Source organism: Cydia pomonella, chromosome 3, assembly GCF_033807575.1.
Source record: "Cydia pomonella isolate Wapato2018A chromosome 3, ilCydPomo1, whole genome shotgun sequence".
NCBI lineage: Eukaryota > Metazoa > Arthropoda > Insecta > Lepidoptera > Tortricidae > Cydia > Cydia pomonella.
Genome location: NC_084705.1, coordinates 9993641 through 10012068, shown reverse-complemented (window position 1 = coordinate 10012068; position 18428 = coordinate 9993641). Strand labels below are relative to the sequence as shown.

At 35.1% G+C, this 18428-nt stretch overlaps 1 protein-coding gene across 2 annotated transcripts; it reads right to left on the bottom strand.

Moving 5' to 3' along the window:
* Positions 1-584: 584 nt before the first annotated feature.
* LOC133516018 (luciferin 4-monooxygenase-like) lies at positions 585-15635 on the bottom strand. 2 transcript variants are annotated; one of them, XM_061848693.1, is made up of 9 exons: positions 15463-15635; positions 9241-9448; positions 7453-7768; positions 7147-7306; positions 6594-6739; positions 5941-6073; positions 4427-4648; positions 3433-3603; positions 585-741 (listed from the first exon to the last, which is right to left on the bottom strand). In XM_061848693.1, exons 1-9 carry the CDS (start codon positions 15583-15585, stop codon positions 628-630), a joined length of 1593 nt encoding a protein of 530 aa, XP_061704677.1. In that variant the 5' UTR covers positions 15586-15635; the 3' UTR covers positions 585-627. The 2 variants fall into 2 exon arrangements, with proteins under 2 accessions (XP_061704677.1, XP_061704678.1); XM_061848694.1 differs by lacking the exon at positions 15463-15635 and adding an exon at positions 11941-12139.
* Between the last annotated feature and the right edge of the window lie 2793 nt (positions 15636-18428).

The following is an 18428-nucleotide window of genomic DNA, read 5'->3' as shown; positions in this document are numbered from 1 at the left end:
AAATGATGTAGAGGGTGCTGTGTGGAACTTTACTTCAGACAAAAAAGATGAAAATTATGATAGTAACTCCTTTGCCGTTGCCACCGGTGCCTGCCTCAAGACGATTTCTATTATGAAATCATGCGCAAAACTTCTACAATTCATCGGACAGCTCAAATTAAAGAGCTGTAAGAATTAAAGATACAAGTTAAAAGTAACCAAATCTTGCCCCGACTCACGCGATCATGCCGCTTCGACGTACAGCGAACTGCACAAGTGCATACCCACTTTATGAATGGAATGCATTGATTAAATGGGTAAAGACTTTTGCAACTTGGTGAACATCGATATCTAAGCGACTGGATCAAGTGAGTATGTTCTTCTTGTGAGACTTCACATGGTACAATTACGATATAAATGTATACCTATGTAAGATTCTGAAGGATCAATTGGTAGATGTACTTAAGTTTTGACGGTTTTTAATTTTGGTCGGACATGAGCAGTTTCCCAAAAAAAAAAATATTAGGTGGCATTTTTTGTCATTTAGATTTATTGCATACCTATAGGTATACGAAATAACTAAACAAAAAGTAAATATACAGCAATTAATGAAATAAAACATATTTTTTTATTTGTGTCTACATTTTACTAATTTTTATTCAACATTTCTCGTAAACGGCGACGAAGAATTTTTCCTCTCGGGTTTCTGGGTAGTTCCGGAACAAATACCACGCCGCCCCTCAGTTGCATATATGGCGGTACCTGAATATTAATAATATTAAGTAATCATTATTTCTCAAACAAGGCTTGGCTTGATTCAGCCGTTGTATATATATGCTACCGTTACAAATAGTTTTAATTAAAAACGCATTTTTTCTAGTTAAAACTAATTTTTCGTAAACGGCTTGGTGAAACCGCGTTTTATGGTTTAAGACATTTATTATCTCATAAAGAATTTACAAAATTCACTTACATGAGATACACTTATATAACAATACTTTTAAGACTAGCGAGCACTATTTAATTTTATAAAGATTAATACGAGTATAAATTCTACATATAAGGTTTTGTTATGCATGGTAAAGTGGGTAGGAATCGGCAGCTTAGAGGACAATTTACTTCGACCGTCCTGTTCAGATGCGTCACAGCATAGATAACGAACAAGTCGTGTGAATACAAATGTTCACGAGTTATAATGTAAGTAGCATGGATGGATGCGGCATAGCTGTGCACACTACAGATGTGATAAAAATATTTGAATTAAAGGTAATGAACTTATTTATAGTCATTTTAGTTGTTATTTCGTTTTAATCTTATTTATTATTAATTATACAAAGTTATTATTTTTATTATTTAATATTAGTTTTTATGTATTTACTTATTGTTAACTATAATAGTTGAAATTACTGTACTAATTATAAGAAGATTTTAGATACATTCTATAATTATTTATAGATTTATCAATATTTTTAAATAATATCAATCAATATTTGGGTAATTTATCTGATTTGCCCTTTTTTATCTAATTTAATTATTATACTTAATATAACAATTAACTAGCTTATTATTATTATTGTAGTTATAGATTATTGAATATATGAAATTTTAGGTGCTTTTTTTAAAGTAGTTATAGTTTTAGACTCTTTGATATCTCTCGGTAGCTTGTTGTATATTTGCGCCCCTTCATAGATGATGCTCTTTTTTCCATAATTCGTCCGTGGTGTCCGTAGTATTAAATTATCCGCATTTCGTAATTTCATTTTTTGTACTTGGTGTTTTTTTGTGAAATTTATCTGTGAATGTATGTCTTTTTGGAGTATTTTACGGACTAATAAACATGTATAGTAGATATATGATTGGGTAATATTCATAATTTTAAGAGTTTTGTAAATCTTTTTAGTCGAGGTACGGGAATTATAGTTAAACAGGGCTTTTATCAGTTTATTTTGTGCTATTTGTACTTTAGATAGATTGGTTTTAGCTGCTGCCCCCCAAACTTCGATTAAGTAGTCAATATGTGGCTTGATTAATGAATTATATATTAAATATTTTACCTTTTGTGGGAGACAACGAGCAATACATCGAATAGCACCAGTTAAGGAAGTGAGTTTAGATTTTATTTTCTCAATATGTGGCTTCCATGTTAATTGACTGTCGATTATTAAGCCTAGATATTTTTCGTTCGTTTTATTATTTATAAGTTGATTGTTTAGTGAAGGTGGGGTATAATTCTTGATTTTTTTATTTTTTGCAGTAAAAATTACATCATTTGTTTTTGCAACGTTCATGGTAAGCAAGTTATGTTGAAGCCATGTATTGAGAAGATCTAAATCCATTTGCACTTCCATCATTATATGTTCTATGTCACGTCCATAGTAAAAAAGACTGGTATCATCGGCATATAAAGTCAATTTACCTTTTAGCCCTATGTTTTGGATGTCATTTATGTATAGAAGAAATAGGAGTGGCCCTAAAATGGATCCTTGGAGTACGCCATATGTTATTAGCCTTGGGCTGCTGACAGATACGATTTTAATATTTCATGGGCCTTTCCTATAATCCCTATATTATGAAGTTTAATAAGCAGTTTTTCATGACAGACCGTGTCGAAGGCCTTTTTGAGGTCAATGAAGACGCCTAATGCAATTTGCTTTTGGTCAATTTTGGTTTTTATTGTGGTAATTAGATCGATTGTAGCTGAGAGCGTATTTGATTTTGATCTGAAACCATATTGATATGGAGATATAATATTTTGTGATGTCAGAAACTTATTAAGACGAGCGTAGATAACTTTTTCATAGACTTTAGAGATCATAGGGAGTACTGAGATAGGGCGGTAATTTCCGGGGTCTGTTTTGCAGCCTGATTTAAAAATCGGCGTTACTTTCGCGGTCTTTCAGGTGTCGGGAAAAGTGCCCTGTTCCAAATTTTTATTTATGCACTTCGTGAGTTCATCAGTTATTATTAGTTTCACAGATTTTAATAGTTTCTATATAATATAATAGTTTCTATATATAGTTTTTACTAGTTAATACTTGTTTTCCGAAACGCTTTGGTGGAATTAGGAGTATTAAGAAACGAAAACGCGTTTTCAATAATGCGATACGCAAAACTAGTTTTAACTAGGGAATACGCGTCTTTACTAAAAACGTGTTGTTACGGTGGCATATGTTATAGCTACACTGGTGTATAATTATACAATAATTACGAGTAAATTTAAATATTTATTACACTTATATCTGTACTTAAATACATATATACAAAACGACATAAGCGTGAACAAAATATTCCTCGAATAAGTAGGTACCTAAGTACATATTATCGTCATGACCTCATGACTCCTCCCTTGCGTTAGTCCGTGTAGGAAGGAACTTGGAGACATTGGTTTTTGGAGAAAGCGTCTTCACCTGCTTCACTTTATGTAACTGGTATGTATTTAAGTAACAAGCAAACCTCTGCAGACACGTAGTCTACAAGCTCCTGCTCGGAGACGCACGCGCCGGGTTGCTTCACGACGAAGGCCGTGGGCTCGTCGCCGACGTCGCCCGCCGGCTTGCCCACAACGCCCGCCTCACGGACCCCGGGATGTAGCAGTAGTATGGTCTCCAACTCCAAAGGAGCCACCTGAAAGTCGGTAATCGTTGAATATTTTTTTTAGGCAGCAAGTGGCCCAAAACTAAACACCTCAAAGATTAGCATACATATCATAAAATATAACTTATTACTAAAAACACAATTTAGGTGACACAATGGTGTGGCTCCGTTGAATCGTCTGCTCTTGAGTCGGATTTGGCAGATTGTCCCGAAACCTCCGGAACTGAGACCGGCTTGGTTTGGTAGAGCCTTTTATACTTTTTACATGTTTGAATTTGATCATTTCATTACATTTCTTCTATTTTAAATGAAATTAAGTAAAAGCATAGATGAGACTGATAGATTTTTTAGAGGCTCGATCAAGGATGGTTGGTCAGCGGTGGTGGGTACGCGGGAGACTGGACGCATTTTAGGTGGCGGGTCAAACATTAGTAGGCCGGTAAGTATATCACTGCTCCGAGTGGTCCGAGTTGGCGAAAACGAGATCTTAAGGGGTGTGCGGAAGGACTTTTAATGTAAAACGGAAGTCATAAATGGACAAGGTTCGCCATCTTGAATTTCTTCATTATTGGCCTGATCAAGACTTAAATTGACAACTGACGATCAGAAAGGCATAGTCTAAATCGGTATAACCATTAAATGGATTTTGTCATACAGGACGTCTTAAAGAAACACTCACACCAATCACGTAATACCTACCCGTGGATTATATTTACCTACTATGCTACCTTTTGCTAAAGTCTTTTGCTAAATTTTTTTGGAAACAATAATCGGTTTAAAATCATCTAACTTATGATTTTATTTTCACTCGTTAGCCAATTTATAAAATATCTAATTGAATTAAAACTTATACCTTATTTCCATCGTATGACATTATTTCTTTCAGCCTATCGACAATGTAAAAGTATTTGTCTTCGTCATAGTAACCCAAGTCTCCAGTTAAGAAGAATCCTTGATCGTCTAGGTACGTGGATGGCTCAATCCCAATGTAACCTTTCATAAATACGGGACCGCGCAAACATATTTCTCCTCGCTGGTTTGGGCCTAAGGTCACGCGCGTTTCTGGATCTACAACCTGTAATAATAATAAAAAAAACAATGCAGCATCACAATATATAAATAGGTATCTTCTGACCCCCTTATTCATAAGGGCCTGATTTAGTTAAATTATGTCTTATCCCTTTCTTACAAATAAATAAGTCAAAATGACAGATTAAGACAAACGATTCACAGCTAATGCAGGCCAGTAACACATTTATTAATAACGCCATTAAGCTATAAGCGTGAATATATTCCATGGTGTTCGAAGAAAATCAGTACTAATAATATTATAAATGTGAAAGTTTGTCTGTCTGTTAGTCTGTCTATTACCTCTCCACGCTTAAATCGCTAAACTGATTTAGTTGAGATTTAGTATAGAGATAGTTTATTGAGTACCGGGGAAGTATAAAGGGTAGTTTTTATCTCAGAAATTATCCTTTAAAAGGGTGAAGAATATCTCACTTTTACCCCAAAAGTGAGATACTTGATGCATCGCCTGATAATTGATTCAAGGATCAAATTGATTGATTACCTACCTTTACACTTTATCAAGGTGTTATAATTGTCTCTCAAATAAGGAAGTTTGTATAGGGAATCAATAAAAAGCAGGTTAGATACCAATGAAGCTACCCAACATTACCAATTCCACGCAGATGAAATCGTGGTAAAAGATAATTTATATATAATATAATATAACGCCAAAAAGAAGCGAAAACGTTTCGAGAAACTGAGACTTAATTCAATTTTTGGCATGGTATGCTAATAATCAGGCTAATTACATACCCCGCGAGATGAATCCTCCGAATTCTCCCCAATTTCAATCTATCAAAAACTACTGGGCAATCATGAAAAAAAAAATTTTTTTTTTAACAAAACTAGTCAAATTGTCCAGGGTATCAATTCATTGCGATCTACAAGAAATCAACACGCCAAAAATGTCGACAAAAGTGTTGTGCAGAAGATGAGTGGGGTTGCATTATGAAAACAGTTCGTAATTATTTACATAACAGAGATTATTTTTAAAATTTATACATATTTGAAAGCTAAATACATTACTATTTAAAATTCAACATTCATAACTTTTTTATTTTATTTAAGTACTTAAAAAAATAACAATCTCTAGTGCGTACCAATTCTATATGAACTATGCTTTAGGACCGATTAATCGGCTAATATTACAAATTAGGCTGGATAGGATAGCAGTATTTCCCCACTACTCACTACATCCCTAATACGTACGTTATAAATTCATGCAATACTATTAAATATACCTACGTAGGTATGTGCATGAATGATTAATGAAAATAAAACAAGATTTATACTTACTTTCAAAGTTATTCCAGGAGATGCCATACCAACACTTCCAACCTTGGGGCCCTTAGTACCCCAACTTTCTGACGTCAGTTCGCCAGATTCGGTCATACCGTATCCTTGTATTAAATTTCTTAGCGTCGGAAACCTATTGGCAATAAAATTTTAACTAGGTATCTTGGAAAAACATCAAAACCAGGCAGACAACTGCGAACCTCTTACTCTTAGGTACACTACTTTAACTTAACTCTTTTAAAAATGCTACGCCGAATTAATTAATCAAGAGCATGTCCGACCGGCGCGGCGGTGATTAGCGAAAAGTAAGTAGCGTTGAACGATTTTTTTTCCACGCGGGCGAATGTTTCTTTCAGAAAAAAGATTCCAGTACCGTGTACCGTACAGTAATCATTGACGGTCAACTATTAATATACAAATCGTATATTCTGGCGTGATCAACACGGATACGTAGTACTTATAAGTTATACGTATATTTCTTGCGTGAGAAAATAGTCCGTCGCTACGCTACTTAACTGTCGCTTTTGCGCCGCAGGTCAGTGATGTATATTATAATAATTCTAGCTTTAAAATTGGTTCTGAATAAAATGTTGGTGACGTTCAGGTACTCAGACTTATGGAAAATAACGGTTAAGTACATTACTCAGATTTACCTTCTTTTGATAGCTTCAATTGTTTTTCCATGCAGCGGAGATGAGCGACAGTAGATAATGTTTAATGAACTTAGATCATATTGATCTACTTGTTCCGATTTCGACAAGTAACCAACGAGTGACGGTACTAACATGGTGATGTTTACCTAAAATTATACACTTATATTAATTATCCTCTTCGTAGTCTATAGTCATGGAGCGGAGCGGAGGAGGAATAAAATTAACTAAAGTTATCTGTAACACACTATGCTGCGGTTCTGTAATATCAGTGATACAATGTAACCTCGGCAAGTGGTTGAACTAATGTGAAAGAGGTGTAAAAGCAGGTGAATAAATCTACCGGTTGGTGTAGGCCGCCATGCACTGAGTAGCAGATTGACTATTCAATCAGGACAAAAATGGAGCAGGCGCGCCGCGACGACGGGCAATGGCGTTATGCGCTGGAATTCTTTTTTAAATAATACCGGAGATTACATAGAATTAGGTCTTTTGACGCTTCTAATTATGCTTATAATAGCAATAATTGTAGCCATAAACTTTAGACATATGTTACCTGACATCGCTGAATACTTTTCAAAAGGTTTTCAGGTGTGACATTGTCCACAAAAACTACTCTTCTCCCTAAAGAAAGGAACTTGAAAGTCATGAAGGTGTCGTAATTATGATACCATTCTCCGAATAAAAAAACAGTTCTTAGGGAATCATCTTCGAAACTGTAAGAAAATAATAAAATTAGTTTTTAAAACAAAACCCTATCTGAAATCATCAGATTATATATTAAAAAAAAACTGTAACTTCACTTGATTTGTTTGTTTGTCTACTTGTTTTTTTTTTGTTATTAAAGTAATTATTTACTTACTCTTTTGGTAAGCTGTTTAAAATGCAATTCAAATGTGTTAGTTGGACTCCTTTCGGCATGCCAGTCGTACCAGATGAGTACAGGATTAAAGCGGTATCTGTTTGTCCTTGTACTGTAGCTGGCTCAAAAGTTGTTACATCTGTTTGTTTTCTAAGCAAATTCTTCAATGATATCTCGATATCATCACGCTCGTCCAAACAAATATAATGTTCTATAAAATCCATTGTTCGCAGTATGTCTCCATATGTTTTCCAAAATAAATCAGAACAGATGAAATATTTAGGTCTGGTTAAATTTAGTTTGTGCTTTAAGCCAGCTGAAAAAGAATTTATTCCATTTTAAGAATCAACCGAAACAATGAATAGCCTATGGTCCGATAGACAATTAGCCTATTATATCCATTAAGAGGAGTTTAACCCAAAATTGTAGTTTTTACCTATATTTCATTGTTACAAATTTAATAAAGAGCGAATACCTTGAAAAAATTAATACGGCTTTTCATACAAACGTAGTCCACATTCTCCTCTCTGGATTTTAACGTTATTGAATATGGTTTGAATCAATTTGTTGTATATCAACCACAGCTATGCCCCTACGTTTGATGTTTTTTAGAATGTTTAATTAATGTTTAATAACATCCCCTATTTTATAATGTCGATATCCAGAGATGAAAATAGGGACTACGTTTGTATGGAGAAGCGGCCGTCCCCTTTCATCTTATATCATCACTATAACTATTGCATGTCAGTACCTATAGGTTACAAGTAGTTATAACTATTTAGTGTATTAGGTTTTTTTTTAAATAATGTGGTGCTGTTTGTAGATGGTTTTGCAATAAACGTTTTCTATTCTATTCTTCTATATCTACTCGCAATCACATCCAGAATGCCATTCTGATTAGCTCGGACGCGTCCTATTGGCGATGAGTTTTTTTTTCCGCATAATCGCGTAGAACCTGTCAGTATGGCTCCTGTACACGATTACCAATCGTACCTACTGGCAAACTAAGATGGGCCAGCGTGCAGTCCACGATATTGGTTTTTCGTCCGCATTTGCACATCAAAGTTAGTGGGCCAGCGATGGTGCATATGCATCACGAGGCCAATAGTGCGTACACTCACAGAAGTATAATTTTAGTACAAAATAGCTAGTAATATAACAGGTCACGTCACAGGCAAAAAATTTAAACAGATGTATAATTTGGTATAATTAATCGAGGTAAAACGTAATAACGCGGGCGATGACCTTATATATCTTCCGTCGCAGGTTTACGCGGTGCGCCATATATCTTTTGCTTCCTAATGATTTCTTGGTTTTACCACTCCTCCTCTTAACAATAAAGTTCATGAGGGTCTTCTCAGATCAGTTTCGCGTACAAGATTAGTTCAAAATAACAATAGTTCAAAAAATACGTGAGTATTTTACGTAGTTTCATACATATTTTAAGTCACTCTCCTCCTAAACACCATTGGGAGCCAATAAATGCCATTCAGAACTGAAATAATGTATGGAAATGAATTGACTTTTCGTCGCATCTGTCATCCCAAGAATTTTTACTTTTCGATCGGTGTTTGTCGATTATCGTCTTGGCTATGGTTTCTGGGGTCTGTAAGGTAATTTGAGATAGCACTGGACTCGGCAGTCTTAACCAGAACACGATCATAAATAACAAGTGAAGGTAATAACTATTATTTGACACGGTAGATGACGCATCAGAAATAGAAAGAATAATATTGGCATCGGCCTTAATATAATAATTACCTTACATACCAGTAATTAAATACTGACCTCTTCCACTTTGTAAATCATATGGCGTATAAGCTGCCCCGGTAAAAACAACAGCTAAGGCGGTGGGAATAAACAGTACTCGTTTCTCGCTGCCGATGCCAACGGTATGACCACTCTTCACTCCCAAATCTGTTAGAGCGACGGATAGGTTCACAGCATATTGGGTAAAATCCTTGTACGTTATAGCCTCCCCCGAAAGAGCGTTTTGCTAAAGAAATAAATAGACTTTAGTCGAAATCTGGAACACATCAGCCAAAAAGACAAACACAAGGTTGTGATTGGACAGGTTTGGGCTATATAAGGAACGGGATAATAGTTTTTGTTTGGTATTGTTTGGAGTTGTTGTGAGGGTTGTGAGCGTTTCTAGGGTTCCGTACCAAAAAGGTACAATAAAACCGTTATGGTGTGGCTCTGTCCGTCTGTCCGTCCCAATGTCACATTACTTAAGCTATCTATGTATTTCAAATTTGGAATAGTTATGAACAACGCTAACCGAGACACATTGAACGTGTTAGGTATTCTTTTTATTGCCTATGTAAAATGCTTAATATGAAAAGGGGGCAAAAAATCAGTCTAACTAGACCAAGTCTACAAGGCCAAGTGGAATATTATTTTAAATAGCTCAAATTGAACATTTCAAAACAAATTGAACATGAAAAGAATTTCATATGAAAATGTGAAAACAACTCCTAACCAAAAGTATGTCATGTTTATAATTAATAATATGAGATAATTGAATGTTTGTAGGGAACCCTCGGCGCGCAAGTTAAACGAACTTACTCGTAGTTTTATTATACTATACGATAATCGAATATTTAACAGAAATAAATATTATACGAAAATTTTACACAGATCGATCACGTTCCACAGTACAGTAAGTTTGACAAGGTTTGTGTGGTACCTATATACATGAACCTGATACGAGTAAGCACAAAAATAAATCCCTTAGCGGGGTTCGAATCCGGGACCTCATAGGCATGCTTCATAGGCAGGGTCAGTACTGACTAGGCTTTGAGGATTAGGCTGGGTTTCATGTGAGAAACTCCCTATACTATATAAACATACTGCGAAGTAGTCGCTTAAGAAAAGCCACATCAGTCGTATTTTTGGAAATGGTTACTGTATGTTCCACATTAATATCAAGTATCAAAATTACTATGGCGTACCTACTCTACAACGTCTTAAAGACTGTATTTTCATATAGAAAAGCACTGCCTAGTTTTCTTCATAATTTACATAAAACCTTGAAAAGACCGCAATATTTTTCTTAAGTGACACGAGAAATAAATTACGTTTGAGACATTTGACATTTCAGTTAATCATTGTTGTCATTTAAAGAGTTTTTAATAAATCTCAGTCTCATATTTTGTTATCCCTAATCTAGGCTACTACGCTGTTAAGTATCTGATTATGTTAAAAAGCTTTCTACTCCGCATGGTACAGTCAGCGCGGATGACACAACGTGCCAAAGGTATCTGATATTCCGGATTACTTTTCCTAAGATAGATAAATTTCTAAAATTCACGCTCAAAAGTATATCTTTTACAGTCTTAGTTGTTCTATATTAAAGAAATCACTTTTTGTTAAGCTGTTCGAGAATGGTATATACTTATGAAACGTTATTTGATCCGCTACTTTTGATGCTGACTGTACTTCTATATTCTGATATTAACGGACCAATTCGAACTTTAAGATATGTCAAATGTTAGGTCTAGATATTACGATATGGATCAGATATGTCACTGTCAAACGTGACGTTTTTGTTTAAAGAAACGTCACTTTTGACACTGACATATCCGATCGATATGGTATCTTGACCGAATATTTGACGTATATTAAAATTGAAATCGGGCCCTTAATTGTACTTTGTTATTCTGACGGTTTTTCATTTGTTTGCATTTTTAATGTTTTTTGTTGATATATTTGATTTAGAAATTATATTGACTTTGATGGTTTTTCGAAAAAGACCATTCCTATACTCCCGAATAAATTTTTACTGGTATTTGCGTATAAAAGGATTTTTTGTTGCTTTGCCGATAAACAACATATAATATAATAATTAGTACGTTTTATTTGCCCCTGCCAGGTATTAGTAGATTATTAACCAAGGGATGAAAGGCACTCATTTTTGTCGAGGTAGTTTAGTCAAGTAGGTAGAATAGTCCGGGACCGAAATGAAGGACTACGAGGAAAGTAAAATACACGTGCATTTATGTAAAAACAGCCAGAAATAAACTTCAGTAATGTCTTGAGGGCAGTTTATTAACAATTTAGGTAAAAATATGGTTATTTATAGAATTCGGAGATTTATCAGAGAGGAAAATGTAAAAAAAAAACCATTTAAAACCAATAAATTAATTGTTTATCGTAAAAAAAATAAAAAGTACTTAGAAAGTACAGTGGTCTATAGCAGAATCGTATAATTTTCTACACACTTTTTTAGAAAAATTTCGACCCACTTTCAGAGCATGAGAAATGAACAATTTATTTGAGAATACCAGCGGTAGATTTCGACAATATTTAAGTATATAAAACTGCATTTACTTTCATTAATAATTTGTCAGAGCTTTGCGTTTTTTTTTTTAATTTAATTGAACAAAGTAGATAGAAAAATGAAAAGCCTCAAAAGTAAATAAGATATAAAAGTTAAATACGAGTAGGTGCTTTTTACTTATTAAGTAAGATATCCCAAAAACTTACCACGGCTACTTCGCTACTTTTGCACGCTCTTTTTAACCGCTCCAACATGTATTTGCCGAAATTCAAGTGCGCCGGTACTTGAACATTTTGATCTCCGTAAATGTAATTGCTGTTATACATTGCGACGAAATATTTTCATTAATTTATTAAAACACATGCAGTCCCTGATTGCAACTGCAGTTGTCAGGAATATTATTAAACATTGCTATCGGTTGGTCTCTTATATATTCGTATTATGACAATATAGATAACAGTATTATTATGACCAGTGTATAATTATTATATTCATTAACAATTTGTTATCTTCCTAGAAGTCAATAAACGTTTTATTGTATTTGTTAATTAATAAGATAATAGATATGCGTATTCTCTTTAATTAATATTTTGCTCGGGACGGAATTAGGTTTGTAGGTAAGTCGGTGGTTCTGGTGGTTACAATAACCTTCTGTTATCAGGTTTACTTACAGGGACGTGCATTATACAAAAGTAAAGACAATATTTCGTAAAGTGACAGTCAAAACTCACTAACCACCCACAATTAGTTAGTAGCATACATATCAAAACAAGGTTATTTTTTTGGAATTAGTGTGTTTTGTTTGTTAAATTATTATTAAGTAAATCACAATTTGTAACAGGTCTATCACGAATACGGGTCTATGAGGGATCAGCGATGCAGAAGTTAAGACCCCGTAGTATCGTGTTCTTCTCTCACTCTCACTGAGCGCAAATGTGAGCGAGATGGATGTGCCTGCTCGGGAGCGCAGATATGTCATGTTTTTGAATTTTTGTTGTAAGCGTGAAAAAAAAGGAATCACTACTTTCCCTCAATTTTCATATGTTTAGTTTTTGTACATATATTGTTACAAATATTTAAAGTGCGTTTTAGACCTATGTACGTAATTTTTTTCTACTAAGCGAAGGTCGAAATAGTACATTTCAATGCAAGTGTGCTAAATGTGTCATTATTTACGAGTAAACAATGACACATGCGCACGTTCATTGAACGATGTTTTTTAATACATTTACGAAATATCATATTAAAACTGTTATGTTGTCACTAAGCCAACTGAAGGTTACTGGTATCAATCTATATTAGTCCTTATGTTAAGCTTGTGAATGTTGTGCCAGTCGTAAAGTCTCCCAAGATTTACCTTTAGGACATATGGGGCAGCACAGAGAAGTAAAGTGGCCTTGGCAAGTAATAGCTATGGATTTTATGGGTCCCTTTCCAAAAAGTAAAACTTGCAACACCATGTTATTAGTGATAACCTGCTTATTTAGTAAATTCACCGTTTTATTTCCTTTACGTACGGGTAGGGCGGATAAAATGTGCGAAATCCTAGAAAAGCAATTCTTGTTATTCGGTGCGCCTAAAGTCATTGTTTGCGATAATGGAAAACAGTTCGAGTCGCATCTATTTAAGGATTTAGCGTCTAAATACTGTGTGGAAATCAGATACACGCCGCACTACCATCCGCAGAGCAATCCGACCGAGAGGGTAAATCGCGTGGTATGCACAATGATTTCTTCTTATATAACATCCAAACAGCATAATGAGTGGGATAAAAACATAGATGAGTTAGGTCATGCAATTAGAACGGCAGTTCATGAAACTACGGGGCGCACTCCATCTTACTTGTTTTTTGGTACTCCAAACCACGGTCTCGAATTTGTTACCCTTGCCGTCGGCGCGTACAATAGTTATTCCAACTGATAGTGTTGCTATAGACACGGTACCCTATCTCGATAGTCTGGAAGCAAGGGGCGAGATATTTAGAGAAGTTCAGGATAAAAAAAAAAATGCGCACCTTAAAAGTAGTTATCGTTATAACCAGAAAACAAGGCTAGCGACCTTTGAGGTAGGTGATATAGTCTGGAGAAGAACCAAGTGTTTGTCTAATGCAAGTAATAACTTTATGGCTAAGTTAGCTCCAAAATTTGACAGGGCTGTTGTAGTGGAAAAACTTTCAAATATTGTATTTAGATTAAATAATGCCCATGGCAAGAATATTGGTGTATGGCATATCAAAGATCTGAAACCCTATTATGTAAAAAAATAAAATAAATGAGATTTATTTATTTTTATTGAGGGACGGGGCATGTTATGTTGTCACTAAACCAACTGAAGGTTACTGGTATCAATCTATATTAGTCCTTATGTCGTTTCAATACAGTACAATGGTTCAAAGACGCATAAACTGGTTACCTATTTACAACAGCTAGCTATGTCTCCTGGTGGTCCAGTGGTATTCGGGCTTGACTAGCAAATCGGAGGCCCGAGGATCGATCCCCGACATGAGTGAACTTTTTGCATGTTTCATTGGTGTGTTTTAAATATTGGAGCAATGTAAATGTTAGATTTAAAAAAATAAAATTTGCGGTCATGTCGAGAAAAAGTTGAATCGGACACTTGAACTTGCAACGGTGAGTCAAGTAGACATCGATCTTCCACTGTTGTGATATCGTATAAATGAATTTATCGAAATAAGTAATTTGAAATAGACGTCTAGACATCCTGCCAGTGGAAGTGAATTTATATTTATAATATTTTGGTTATTTTGTGAGTGCCGTCTCAACTGTATGAAGGGCGTATCGACATGCCCTTTTGGTTCACGGCTATTAAAGTATTTATAACCGAATGACTGAGCTGGCCGTTACAAAGGCAGTGGTTTGGATGGGTACCACGTCGACGGTGGCAATCAAGCATACGGCCCGCCTGATGGTAAGCAGTTACCGCAGTCTATGGACGCCTGCAAGGTGTTACATTCGTGTTGCCAACCCTTTTAAAACCTGTACACTCCTTTTTTGAAGAATCCCATACTGTAGACATTAAGTAGGTAATATTATTATCCTCACTCACTCTTCTGTAGAGTTCCGAAATAATCATGTTTTTTTAGATTTGTCTCATTCTTACAAACACACTTTAGTGTAGTGTGGACACGCCTTATAATAATTAATAAAAAACTGGACAAGGAACTCGCCCACCGAGGATTCCACACTTTATAGTATTTCTGTTGCCGCTATGCAACAGAAATACATCATCTGTGAAAATGTCAACTAACTATCACGGTTCATGAAATACAGCCTGGTAGCAGACGGACAGACAGGCAGACAGACAGATGGACGGAGGGACAGCGGAGTCTTAGTAATAAGGTGCCGTTTTACTCTTTGGGTACAGAACTCTAAAAATTAAACCAAAACTGCATTTCAATTTAGACGATAGAACTTTAATTGATTTTACTTTAAGCACCCTAAGTTAATGTTTTTTTTAAAGACCACACTCCTTTTCAAATCATATGCTATGCGCTTTTACATATTCCAGCGATAAAGATTTTAGATTTTTCGGTGTTGATGGGATTGCACAATTTGTTAAGGTTTTAAATTTGTTGTTATACAACCTTGCTGACGCCGATTTGTGCGCGTGAAATTCATACGTAAATCAAAAGTAACAAATCGTAGAATCCGAATACCGAACGAATAAAAAATGACGAATAACTTCGAGATGTATTTATAAAAACCTACCACTGCTACTTCCTCAGTTTTGGATGCTTCTTTTAGCCGCTCCAAGATGTATTTGCCGAAACTCAAGTGCGCCGGTACTTGAACATTTTGGTCACCATAAACGTATAGACTGTTGTTAAGCATTGTAGACAATTTAATTTAAGAACACAATAACGATGTCAAACGTAAAATAAAGCAATGGCAGACACATTCGGTACACTTTATATAGGTACTGATAGGATATCTTAACGATGTTTTCTACTAAGTTAACAATTCGACTAATGTTGTTGGAGTAAAGATGTAAAAACAAATATTTGGTCATTTCCAAATTGTAATTATAATTATCAAATTGTAAGAGAATAATGCCTATGCATTAAATGGACAAGATGTGACGATCTCTTCATAATTAGAAGTTGATGTGTTGAAATCTTTATTCTTAGTACTTATCCAAGGATAATAGTACTTAACCAAGGTCCACGGTCACTATACCATCTTAAGTTTGATACCTTAAAATCTGCTGTTTTCTGTAATAAATACTGCCACGTATCAGATAGTAATGCTTTATTTAGCCTTTTTATTAGCGCTTGAATTGTTTTTATCAGATGGGCCTCCCGCGAATACTGAAGTTTGCAAATTGCGGGCGTCTTTCTCTTTTACTCTAATTAAGGTGTAATTAGGGTGACAAACAAAGATTGCCGCAATTTGCAAACTTCGGTGTTCGCGGTAGGCCCTTAGTTGCTGTATCTTATGTATTATTAGTCGAAAAATACAATTATTAATTTTAAGAAAAATACAACACAAATATTGAATCATCGACGTATCAAAAGAAGCTTTGGCTTATAAAACAATGTAACAAAAATATTATCTGTAATCCTTCAAAAAAAAGATAAAATATTACAAAAGTGGGCTTGGTTAGGCACTGGGCCTTAAATGGTTCACCTTACCTTACCTCATAAAAGGGATGATATTTTATTTTACCCTTTTTGAAGTCGGGTTTTTTTTTAAAGGTTTTATTGGTAGCTTGTTCCATGAAAAGTAGTGAAATCCTATTTTTAATGGGACATCTTAATACAGCAAGGAACTAATTCTAAAACATTCTAGTCTGACTTGTAATGAAAATAATACGAATAATAAAACGTGAGGCCGTAAATTGCTAAGTATCGATTTGCCGAGACAGTAAAGGGCACTGCACCGAGATTGTTCCATGTTACCTATTAATGGGAATAGCGGTCTCGGTTCTGTTCGAGTAGTTACTCGTTCACATTGCCAGACGTGAATGGAGTTGGCAAAATAACTTGCGACGCCACTTGCAGGGTATTTTATACAACCATAATATGTCAAAGCCAATATTGCTCAGCTATTCATAAGCATGATATAAAACAATAATATGGTATGAAAAAAAATAATAAAAAAAAATAATGATATGGTTCAATTTAACCAGGGAATTCAATATAATACAAATTATCTTTGTTTGTTTCTGTACATTTATTATCAACTATGTGAGGTATTCAATAAAGAGTATTGTATTGTATAATTTTTAGAATTATCAGCGTTCACCTACAAAGAAGCATACCCGAGCATATTGTTAAATGCAAGTGCTGCTGTTAATTTGTATTTTTTGTTCGCAAAAATTAAGAAAATAAGTCGACAGAAGTTAGACTTACGGATAATTAGACGAGCGCTTCTCCATACAAGCGCAGTCCACATTTTCCTCTTTGGTCATTAGGGAAGATATTTTTACATAATTTGTCGTAGGTATATCAACAATATCCATTTCTCTAGAGTCCAGAATTATCCAAAATGTCCGTTCTAAACCCACTTTCCTCTAAACTTTATAGCATGCACTCGCTTTTTAATGTTATGTCTTTAGTAGACAACAACGATAACAAAATAAATGGATAATCATATCACTATTCTGACAGAATTTCTTTTTCTGTAATGTTTTAATATACCTATGTATACTCAAATATGAGCTTTACATTTTTGTTACAAACACTATGATTAATAACGAGATAACCTTTATGTAATGACTAATATTTTAATGAACGAAATTTTGAACAAAGTAATGATATTTTTATTACCAAATATCATTTTTAATGATAATGTCTGGTACGCATTTGAGTGGTTTTTATGTTATTTTGTGAGTTATATATGTTATAAACTGATGGCGCGAAACTTGTGGTCAAGGTTGATGGGCAGGATATCCAATATGTTGACGAATACATATACTTGGGCTAGACACGAGTAGCATCCTTCACTGACAGGCAGTCAAAAAAAATCGATCGACGTATCGAAGAGCTTCTCGTCCATGACGGCGAATGAAGGTCAACCTTCCACTGACACTAAAGCTTAAACTCCTCGACATGTGTATCCTGCCTATCCTATCCTACGGCGCCCAAACTTGGTCATTAACGGAAGCCCAGAAGTCCCTACTCGAGATTTGCCAGTGAGCAATGAGGCGCAGTATACTAGGAGTTCGCAGAACCGATCGGGTTAAGAACACCGAACTACGTTCCAGAACTGGTATCGTAGATGTGGGTGTTCAGGCCGCTAAGTTTAAGTGGGGTTGGGCCGGACAGGTCTTCCGTATGCACTCGGATCGGTGGGCCAAATTGGCTACCGAATGGACACCGCAGATTAGTGGAGGCAGAGGTAGAACAAAATAACCGGCCAAGAGCATGTCGGGCCACGCTCAGTGTAGGGTTCCGTAGTTACTCTTCCGTCACAATAAGCTAAACTGGAGCTTAAAGTATAGTAAATTGTTAACCAAGGGATGAAACGGTACCTTTCACCCGAGTTAAACAAATAGGCAAATTTGCATAATCAGTACCTAATTAAAGTAAGTCTTTTTACTATGAAGGGAAAACTTTTTGCGATAACTCAAAAACAGCTAAACTGATCATGTCCGCTATAGTTTTCATTTAATGTCTTTCTTAAGCTCTATTTCTACGATTTTTTTCATATTTTTTGGACCTATGGTTCAAAAG

Coding starts and splice junctions, on each gene's coding strand:
- LOC133516018 (XM_061848693.1), bottom strand. CDS start 15,585: ATGCTTAACAACAGTCTATACGTTTATGGTGACCAAAATGTTCAAGTA. Junction 7,307..7,452: donor TTAAACAGCTTACCAAAAGA/GTAAGTAAATAA, acceptor ATTTTCTTACAG/TTTCGAAGATGATTCCCTAA. Junction 6,074..6,593: donor ATTGAAGCTATCAAAAGAAG/GTAAATCTGAGT, acceptor TATTGCCAATAG/GTTTCCGACGCTAAGAAATT.